This window comes from Callithrix jacchus, chromosome X, assembly GCF_049354715.1.
Source record: "Callithrix jacchus isolate 240 chromosome X, calJac240_pri, whole genome shotgun sequence".
Classification (NCBI taxonomy): domain Eukaryota; kingdom Metazoa; phylum Chordata; class Mammalia; order Primates; family Cebidae; genus Callithrix; species Callithrix jacchus.
The window spans coordinates 31,665,013-31,675,842 of NC_133524.1; the positions used below are offsets into that span (position 1 = coordinate 31,665,013).

General features: G+C 35.6%; 1 protein-coding gene across 17 annotated transcripts in view; it reads right to left on the reverse strand.

Moving 5' to 3' along the window:
* TAB3 (TGF-beta activated kinase 1 (MAP3K7) binding protein 3) overlaps positions 1 to 10,830 on the reverse strand; it is a 60,117-nt gene that overhangs the window by 13,033 nt on the left and 36,254 nt on the right. For 12 of the 17 annotated variants that reach the window (XM_035287699.3, XM_017968582.4, XM_078362194.1 and 9 more), the window contains 3 exons: positions 10,234 to 10,394; positions 3,994 to 4,087; positions 442 to 525 (listed from right to left, as the gene is read on the reverse strand). In XM_035287699.3, coding sequence (XP_035143590.3) covers positions 442 to 525; positions 3,994 to 4,087; positions 10,234 to 10,394 — 339 coding nt within the window. The remainder of the gene's footprint in view (positions 1 to 441; positions 526 to 3,993; positions 4,088 to 10,233; positions 10,395 to 10,830) is intronic. The other 5 variants (XR_013531367.1, XR_013531365.1, XR_001909222.4 and 2 more) reach the window with 1 other exon arrangement.

Below are 10,830 nucleotides of genomic sequence, written 5' to 3' on the forward strand. Positions count from 1 at the left end.
AAGACTTACTAATTTCGGTACTTTTTAAAAATTATAGTTTGGGGACATTTCATTATTGCCACATTAACATCAATATGGTAAATTTGTCGAGACCAGTATAAGCAACATGGTGAGATCCCATCTCTACAAAAAAACAAAAAAAAAAATTAGCTGGGCATGGTAGTGTGTGCCTATAGTCCCAGCTATTTGGGAGGCTGAGAGGCAGAAGGATCACTTGAGCCCAGAAGGTCAAGGTTGCAATGAGCCATGATCATACCACTGCACTCTAGCTGGGGCAGCAGAATGAGACCCTATCTCAAAAAAATAAAAATATTAAAATATGGTAACTTTATTCATGCTGCACAAGTTAACCTCTAGTGAAAATTTCTTCAGATATAAATGTGAACTCCCAAAGTATTTTGATATTTATTTATATCATATATGTGACATTTTCATACTCACCTTTTTTAGATGGCTTGGGTGGTACAACTGGGCCAGGTTCTATGTTGTCATAAAAATTATTCATGGCTTTTGGATCAAAGTTTCCTATAAAGGAAGTACATTTATCAGGAATTTAAGAACTCTTTTTCCTGTTATTTGATTTTTTTAAAAGAAAATATGTAAATAAAATACATTAAGAAGGGAAAAAATGTTTTCCAGGATTTCAAAACTCATTACATAATCCTATCCTCCCAATAAAATTGTGTTTTCATTACTATGAGCAAAGGCCCAAGAAAACCACTACGCAGATGTATATATACAATGTACTACACCTAAAGAAATATTTTTCTAACTGTAAGGCTAGTTTCCTTGGGCAGGATTAAGCGCATGGGGCATTTGGGGAGATAAATGAAGAAGAGAAATGAAAGGATAATTAAACTGTTTTCTCTTTCTGCTTGTTTTGATTTTTAATGAACAAACCATGAGAAAGAAGATTTAAATAGTGAATGTTTACTTTCATATTTTTCATAATTTACCTTACAAATTTATCCATTATAAATTGAACAATGGAAGAAGCCAAATACAAACATTTACAATGATTAATCAAGTTATATTTTGAGACAACTAAGCAACCTCAATAAATGTGAAATAACATCAGCAATTTATGTATTCTCCTTTTCTTGAAAAGGAGAATCTTAAAACAGTACCTGAGAATTTTGTCTTACCACAAAATTTTCACCTGTCTTAAAATGTTCATTCCTTGGTCGGTCTGTCTTTCAGCCACATCTCCTGTGACTCCGCCAAGGTTGGTTTTGATCTAGTGCCAGTTTTGGGTCCTGCCTTCACTTCTGTAACCTATCACTATGCTCTGATTGTTCTAAACAACTACACTTAACTGTAGCCATACTTATTTATAGAAGATGCTTTATGGTACTGATACTGACAGTTTAAATATATTAAATCTCTTGATTTCCAGATCTACTTTTTTTTCCCCAAGTTTTCCTTACCAAAAATCACAAAAAAAGCTGATTTTCATCAAATCATGTACTGATTTGCATCTATTCTAAATGCTTATTCCCTTGCCTCCCCCCCCCCCCACCACCAAAAATGGTTTAGATTTCTTCCCTAGCTTAAAAGTTTAGATTGGAAACTCAGTATAAGTTTTCTGGAATGTAGGAGAGCAGAATTTAGTATAAAATGGATACATTTAGATTCCTTATGAAAAGAGATTTAGAAATGCCTAAGTATCCAAAAGAGTTCATTGTCCAATGCAGACCAAAAACACAGCTCTTTGCTTATAAAACTTTAAGACTGGTTTCCCTTGCAGACCATTTCACAAATGTTTTATCCACTTGAATATGCTGTTTGAAGATAATTTTCCAAAAATAACTGCTGTGATAGCTCATAAAAGCCACTATGCTATTTGATGTATTAATTGGATCTTTTTATGCTTTAAAAAGCTGCATATGTATTTCTTCAATTACTTGTTACAGCTGATGTTCTGATTTCTAGATCACAAAAGGCTTACTATAAGTATCCTAACCAAATGTTTTACTGGTTTTTGTTTTGCTTCAAAGACCACACAAGTAAAAAAACTGATGCAATCTTCTAAAATATAGTAGCAATAGTTTATGTAACCCCTACATTATGCATAGTAATTCTTTGATTGCTTCAAGTAAGTGAGCTATAGAGTGACTAGGCATCTGAAAATAACTTTTAAGGATACCTGAGTAGACTGCTTAATTTTCACATTCAAATTTGCTTCTGTATGTTGTTCAGATAATTCCGCGTCTTTGGGGTTCACCTGCCTCTAATCTTTAATCTCTCTCTTTTTTGTTTTTTAGACTGAGTCTCTTTCTGGACTCGGCCGAGGCTGGAGTACAGTGGTACGATCAAGGCTCACTGCAGCCTTGATGTTCCAGGCTCAGGTGATCCTCTTACCTCAGCCTCCCAAGTAGCTGGGACCACAGGCACACACCACCACACCTGGCTAATTTTTAAAACATTATTTGTAGAGACAGGGTCTCCCTATGTTGCCCAGGCTAGTCTCAAACTGATTCTCTTGCCTTGGCCTCCCAAACTGCTGGGATTACAGGCATTAGCCACTGCGCCCAGCCTACTGTTTGTTTAATCTTGCCTACAAATAGCAGTGAGATATTTTATCACATACTCTTGAAACACTGTAGAAACTCTCTTAGCTGCCATAATCAAGAAAAGTAAGTGTGGGGATGGGTGGGGGGCAGGGAAGCTGATTAATACACAGAATTGTTAAGAAAAATGACACATCAACTTTAATGTAACAGAACACTTATATATAGCTATATTTTGAAGTTAGACAAAGTCCTAATTTTTATGTGTCTGTTGGCTGGAGTTCCATATTGTATTTCTTACATAAACCACACCCATGGTGACCTACAGCAGAGGTTGACAAACCTTTTCTGTCAAGGGCCAGATAATATTTTACACTTTGAGGACCTGTGATACAGTCTCTGTTGCAAGCACTCAACTGTGCTGTTGAAGCTCAAAGGCAGCCACAGACAATATGTAAACAAATAGGCATGGCTATCGTTCCACTAAAGCTTTTATTCACAGAAACAGGCAACAGGCCCTAGTTTGCTGAAACCTCATCTATAATTTTGATTGCTTTAAAATGGAGCAAGAAAGATACTAACAACACTTATAATGCAATTTGAGTATAGAATCCTTTTAGACTTACATGATTTTCACCCTTAACCTTTTTTCAGTTGTTTTCACCCATATCTAATTCATAGTCCCTCTTTTTTGAGTGATTTGCCTTTGGCTTTCATAGAAAGAGCAGCTTTCTCCTTCATGTCAGTTTATGAAACATTAAGTTGCAGAAATACAATAATTGGCATAACAGGTTTGGGGACAGAATGAACTCTTGGTAAGCAGACCATTCAACCAATGGAAGCAATATTCATGGGCCTACCAGAATGTAGCCTACTAGTCAAAAGTATGCAGCAGCTGTGGACATCAGTCAGTATATTTTCCACAGAAAATGAAGACCATCTCTAATCTGGTGAGTTGGGTAAATGAAAGTCAGTTTAAGAGAGCTTCTGCTGTAGTATACTTCTGTAAAAAGATCCAAAAAACTAAAACTATGATTATAGTTGAATGTTTTCACATAACATAACATGAAAAATAACATACAGAGTTTATTTTAAAATTGAGAAATCTGACGCTCTGATTTGGAATCCCTAATTTTTACAGATATTTTAGATGTCTATCATATAATATGTACTCTACTAAGTTTTAGAATTAAAACCCATCAATTTATAAAATATTCACAGTAAATGACAAAAAGAGGATAAATGCAAAGTAACAACATAGAACAGTCTAAATAAGAACTTGACGAAATTGCCAAAGCAAAACTATTTTTTCATCCCCAAATCTGATCCATGACCATGAGGCAGGGGGATCTCTTTACCAGGACTGTAATCGTATCACGGATAAAAACTGTCTCTTAAATCTACAAAACCAAAATTATTGCTATTTGAGCAGCTTAAAATACCAGACTATTACTTATGGTTTACCAAATAATCAAGTCTATACCTCTAGATTGAAGGAGGTCAACTTCTTTCAGTGTACAGTCAACATTTATCTGGAGTTGTCTGTTCATGCTTCTCAATCTTGTCATTTCCTCAGGCTAGTAAGAAAGGACCCAAAATAGCAATTGTGGGAAAGTCATTATCAAGGCCAACATTTAAGAACTGCGTTTCATGTTAATTGTAATGATTGGGTATTACCAAGAATACGGCCTTAGTCCATAAGAGGGCATGTTTAAGAAGTCCTCTGTGTATGTTTTTAAAGGAATAGTTGCGTAAAATGGGGACATCAAAATGGCCACATATAAACAAAATCTGCATATAGAGTGGCGAGCTGCAATAGTGGACTGTGTTCTACCATACAAGATACTACCATTTTTATTAAACAGAGCATTGAGAATATTTTGTTTCTATGTTTTCATGGTAATGAAAACTCTAAGAATCAACCTTTTAAAAGAATAATGTAAATGATCTTAGTTTTATCAAGCCTGATAGAAATTACAACAGTATGGTATTTACCAGAAGTCACTCATTTCTTCTTAACAATCCTTTAAGGTAGGTACTAATATTGTGCCCAATTTATAGATGAGGAAACTGAGGCACAGAGAGGTTATATAATTTTCTCAAAGTTATAAAGCTAGTAATAGGAAGAGCAAGGATTTATATGAAAGACTCCTATATAAATTCATATATTTTTGTCATCTTTTTTCTAGAATAAGGAGGCAGTTACTCTAGTGCATGAAAATTTCAGGAACAAATGAATTCCATTTTCCCCCCAACTTTGTTTTCTTCTGCCTCTACCTCTCCTCAGGCCAGCCCCCTGCTTAGGCCTTTCAGGGGCACATATGAGACACTGGGATGTAAAGAAAGTCCTAACCTTCCATTCAATAAAGCTTTTTGGAAGCCATTACTTCCCATGGTATTCTTAATTTCTTTACTATTTATACATATACATGTACAGTAAAAAAGTCAAAGTTTAGAATCTTAGAGGCTGAAATACTGAAGCTTTCAACACAGCCCAGGTATTAATGACTAGAAAGATTTTAACTATAACACATAAAGTAAAAAAATTAAATATCTGCTACCATAGGAAGACAAAATAAAATCCTATTCTGTTAAAAACATGTACTTTGCTAAACACTAAATATATTAATATACCAGTGAAGAAAAATGAGCAGCAGAAAGGATATCTTAATTCATAAACATGTAAGATCTTATGATGTTAGGAGGTATTATCAGAATAACTGAGAATGCCCATTAAATAAGCAGGTATCAAAGTTTAAAATAAGTGATAAAAGGTAGAATATAAGAGCTACAATTTCACAGAATGCTAGAAGAACAAAAAAAGTCATTTATAAATATTTATTATGAACTGCCTTTCTTTTCTAATTCCTATGGGCTAAAACTATGTGACATTAATGTGTAAAATGCTTTGTGCTCTGTCTATCAAGCAATATTCAAATAGTTTAAAACATATACTTGAACATTTAAATTAAAGATAATGCATTTAGTTAAGAGCTCCAAGCATGACGTTGTCTTCCTAGGAACACATGGAAAAACCTATCGGGGAAGCCAAGCACTTGAAAAGAATGACCTTTCCCACAGGTTTTAGCGAGTTGGGGGCAACAGAGATGTTTTAGCCACAGTGGTCCTAAACAGTGAAGCGGCTATCACACATTTGCTTATAACAAACATACACTCTCATCAGGCTGGGCACAGTGGCTCACTTTGGGAGGCTGAGGCAGGTGGATCACTTGAGGTCAGGAGTTTGACACCAGCCTGGCCAACATGGCAAAACCCCGTCTCTACCAAAAATACATAAATTAGCTGGGTGTGGTGGTGCACACCTGTAGTCCCAGCTACTCGGGAAGCTGAGGTGCAAGAATTGCTTGAACCTGGGAAGTGGAGGTTGCAATGAGCCCAGATTGCACCACTACACTCCACCCTGAGTGGCAGAGCAAGACTCTGTGTCAAAAACAAACAACAGCAAAAGTACTCTCATCAACAGGCTCATTTCCAAAGATAGTAGAACCATCCAATCTTACTAAGGGTTTATCAGTATAATTCCTATGTCCTTTTTCATATAGCTTCTGATTAAACTGAGGGGGAAAAAGCTGTTTCTCAGAAATTACTGCCATTTGTCACAAGTAGTTTTCATGGAGGAGGAATTTCAAAATTGGCTATGTATAATTCAGAGTTGTTTGTAAGATAACAGGATGTTTGTAGCTAACATTTCAAAATAATAAATTGTAAGCTTTTTTCCCAAAGCTGGCAGAGACCAACGTCAAAGACCACTGATGTTCTTTGGTGGCTTGGCCTCAGTTACACATCTGGGACTCAAAGCTGTGGGGTAGTCCAAAAACCTAATTAGAACAGGAAGAATGAGGGGAAATAACTTGAGGAAGGGGGCAATTGGCAGCTTTCTGAATATTAAAATTGTATCCTTCAAGGTTAAATTTAAATTTTCCCTTCCTCCATGAAACTGTTTCATCTTTAAACTCTATAGGCAAAAAGCTAACATTTTTATCTCAAAACTCTGAAAGTACTTATATTGTTACCATTTAGCTCATCAACACATCTGATTTACTGCCTTATTTTTCTCTCACACACAAATACGTATAGACTCACAGATAAACCTATATCTCATTTTACATACAGATCTAAGAGATGAAAACTTTGTCAGCATTTAATACAATGCTTTGCAAATAATAGATTCAGGGAAATAACATCATGCATTTTGTATCTTGCACTTCTGCTCTCCTTAGAAAAAGATTATTTCACTGCTATTCTAAGTTTCTGCAAGCCCCCTCCCCTGCATAGCTGGTGACAAATGTGTACTGCAGTATCATTAGGCAAGCAGCTTTCTAATCAATTTTGTACACACTGCCTAACAAGCATTTTGTTTGAAAACTTGAAGGTAGCAATGTGTCCTTTAGTAGCAAAAACATCAATTCTCTACTGGGTATTCCTATACACAAGGTCAATGATAAGGCTAGCCATCTACTGATCACCTACTTCACGCCAGGCTTATTACATGCACTGTCACTTTATCTTGACAACAATTTTATAATATACTTGCTATAATTCTCTTTTATAGATAGGGAAAATCAGACACAGAGAAGTTAGATATAGCCAGGGAACACTTGAGCAATTCTGACTCCCAAGCCTATGTGGGCTCTCTTTCCACTATGTCATAGTTCTTCAAATGAGCCTTGATGAGCAAAAAGGGAATTCTGACTAAGTGATTTATTTTTTTATTAATTTCCTACATAAGTAGAATCTTATATATTTTCCTCAAGTTCAAAGGAAGCTGACGTACAAAATGCTTCAGATTTGTGTATTTAAACCCCAAGCAAATTTTTCCAGTAGTTTTCAGCCAACACTTATTTTATAAAAACACTTACTATTTGTTGGGCATTGTGTAAACTGCTTCACATATATTACCTCATATAATCCTAATAAACATCCCGTAAAATGGGTACTGTACCACACGTTTGATAGATAAGAAAACAAGCATAGAGAAAGTTACTCATCCAAGGTTACATGAGTGACACATATAGATGCAGGATTCGAACTGGCACCTGACTTGAAAGCCTACTGTCTCAAGCACCACATACAACTGTCCCTCTGCCATGTACTATAATTGTCTTCCATTTTACTCTAGGCTCAGTAATGGAAACACATGGGAAACACACTTAAATGTCTTATCTCTCAGATGTTAGCACACACATGAACTACCAATTTCTCAATCTGGGGGATGGTTACACATGGGGGTTCATTATACTATTTTATATGTCTATGAAATTCTCTATAATAAAAGTTAAAATGAAATTACAGCCCAAGGCAGCAGTTTCACCAACTTCTCTTTCCTTTCTCTAGAGGTTACATCAGGGGCTGGGCGCGGTGGCCCATGTTTGTAATCCCAGCACTTTGGGAGGCTGAGGTGGGCAGATCATGAGGTCAGGAGTTCGAGACCAGCCTGACCAACATGGCGAAATCTCATTTCTACGAAAGATACAAAAAATCAGCTGAACATGGTGGTGCATGCCTGTAATCCCAGCTACTTGGGAGGCTGAGGCAGGAGAATCACTTGAACCTGGGAGGCAGAGGTTGCAGTGAGCCGAGTTTATGCCATTGCACTCCAGCTTGGGTGAAAGGGTGAGACTCCTTCTCAAAAAAAAAGGAAAAAGAAAAAGGATACATCAGTAAGAGCTCTGATATAAACTACGCAGAAGTAATCTTTTTTGAAGTACTAACCTATGCTACATTAGACAGTTCTCTACTTCCAACAAAAAGCAAAGAACCAATAGTATTTAGCAGGAATTATCACACAGCAAGTAGTTGCTAAATAAAACTTAACGATTATTTTTTTAAAAATTACTATGCTAAGAAAATTTGTTTATGCTGTACGAGTACCTAAAAAATTCCAAAGTACCCAACCACCATACCTGGATTCCCATATGGGTTATGTCCTTCAATATCTTCCACAATCAGAAGATTCAATTAAGATTTCAAATGGAGAAAATGAGGCAGAAATTTGATTTATATTAATATCACCTTTCCATTAAGGATAGCTTTGTTATTTTCAAGGGCTTTAAGTAGTTAAAATCTTCTTGCTTACTTCTAATATTGACTATACTGAAGACTATAGACAATAATACCAAAAAATCTTTAAATTATTGAATATACCTATTAAGAATCCCTTTCTCAAAAACTCCCACTTGTTCCATGTTACCAGCAGAATAAAGTTCAAGCACCTTGACTTAGCATGCAGATCAAAGCCCCAGTTAACCTCTGTTAACTCATCAGAAATCTCATGCTTATGCCAGGGAACTGTAGTTACTGTCTCTTGAAAGTCACTCTCCATCTCAACTTGAAGTCTTCATTACCTTATTGTTCTTTTTTCTTCTAAAATGTCTTCCCCTTTTCTCTCTGTCTATTGTTTAGGGCAGTGGTTCCTCACCTTTTTTTTCCTTCAATATAATAATCTTATGAAAATCAGATGAAAGCTATAGACCCACTTCTCATATTAAACACACTTATGAAACTCCGCATATAATTTCAGAGAATTCACAGATCCCCTTTGAAGCCAAGAACCTCAAGTAGAAACTTCACTATGAGAGAGTGGCTGCACAGATCCTTAGTTGAGAGAGGGTAGGAAAATGAGGAAAGGCTTCATGGAAAAGTAGAGGTTAAGTTGAGCCTTGAAGAACAGACAAAATTTACACGTGCAGAACTTTTTAGAAGGGCATTCCAGCAGGAGGATAATGTAATAGCAGAGAAGTGCATTGAATCTGCACAGAAACGAGTTGATGTATGAGTTCTCTCATTACCTGTGAACATATACAGCACTTACCACACTGTATCATAATTATCTGTTGATGTATCTATTTTTCTCACTGGAAGGTATGTACTAAGCATCTAGCATAGTACCACATTTCATAAAGTATATGCACAAAAATGCTAAGTTGAAAGGTGAAATGATAGGTTGGATCATAGCCTGTGAAGTCACAACATGTTCCAAAACTTTGAGATGTTTCAAAATTCTGAGAGTTGTCTGGGATTGTTAGAACTCATATACATTAGCCAACATGTTAAAAATATCTGAATCTTTTCATTAGAGCAGGTCCCTTTAAGACTGCTATCAATCAATACTGCTAGTTTAGTTTCTATAATTATTTACACTTAAAACTGCTCTGCCTTAAAATATTCAACAATCAACACTTCCCCAAAATTCATATTGATCTCATTCTAACTCATTTGAATTACTTACAACAATAATTTTTTCTCTTTTAACTCATCTGTATTTGTTACAACTTTAAGCAGAATGTGACTCGAGCACTAAAAAATAATTTTAATGTTTAAAAAGTATATATCATATGCTTAGAAGAATAAATGAATACACAAAGAATAATTCATCACGTTTTTGGTCAGGGTGCACGGTTCATTTCTATTTTGACAGAAAGCAATTTATAAATAAATGAGATGCTATACCTTGATTATAATCATCAGTGTCTGAAAATACTGACGAGCCTATGGAATTTGCATACATGAATAAATAAAGAATCAAATTATTTTGATGAGAACTACTAAAGGCAAAAGTTTTTCATCGTTTTTTTAAAAAAAAACAGCAACAACAACAACAACATCACCAGAACTCTTCCAGGAATAAAACCTAAAGAAAAATAAATGACCTGACAGCCAATATCTTGACCCTCCTATTAACACATCCTAACAGATGACTTACCGTAGGGATCGCAGTGGTGCAGCTGACTCTTCTGAGCCGTCTCTGCATCAGGTCATGCTCCATACTGTTAACTTCGGACTTCAATCGCTCTAGCTCCTCTTTCTCAAGTTTCAATTGCTTTGCTAACCTCTCCATCCTTGCTCGTTGATGTAACAGCAAGGCTACAGCATTATAGATAAAGTCATTGCAGAGAACAATATTGAACAAGTGACTGAAAAATTTCGATATGCATTGCTAATGCATAAAATACTCATTCAACTTGGGGGTTCATATTTACTCTCATGTCTTTCTAATGCTATGCTGCCTCCATATTTGCTTTAATTTAGCTCTTTGAATGCTACTGAAGTGACATCACCTGAACATCCCTCTTGTTCTACTGTCCTAAGATTCTCTTTATACTTGTGTGTGTTTTGAACAGGCTGACTACCAGGCATACCTAGTAATTACTTCCCTTCTTATATATTGAAGGAAAACTAAATTCTCAGATATCTTGAAACAATCTGAATAGACTTTTTAAAAACTATTCTTTACATCTAATTTAGGTCTACTATTAGCTAATCCAATAACATTCTTCATGACTATTTCCACTTCTTATAA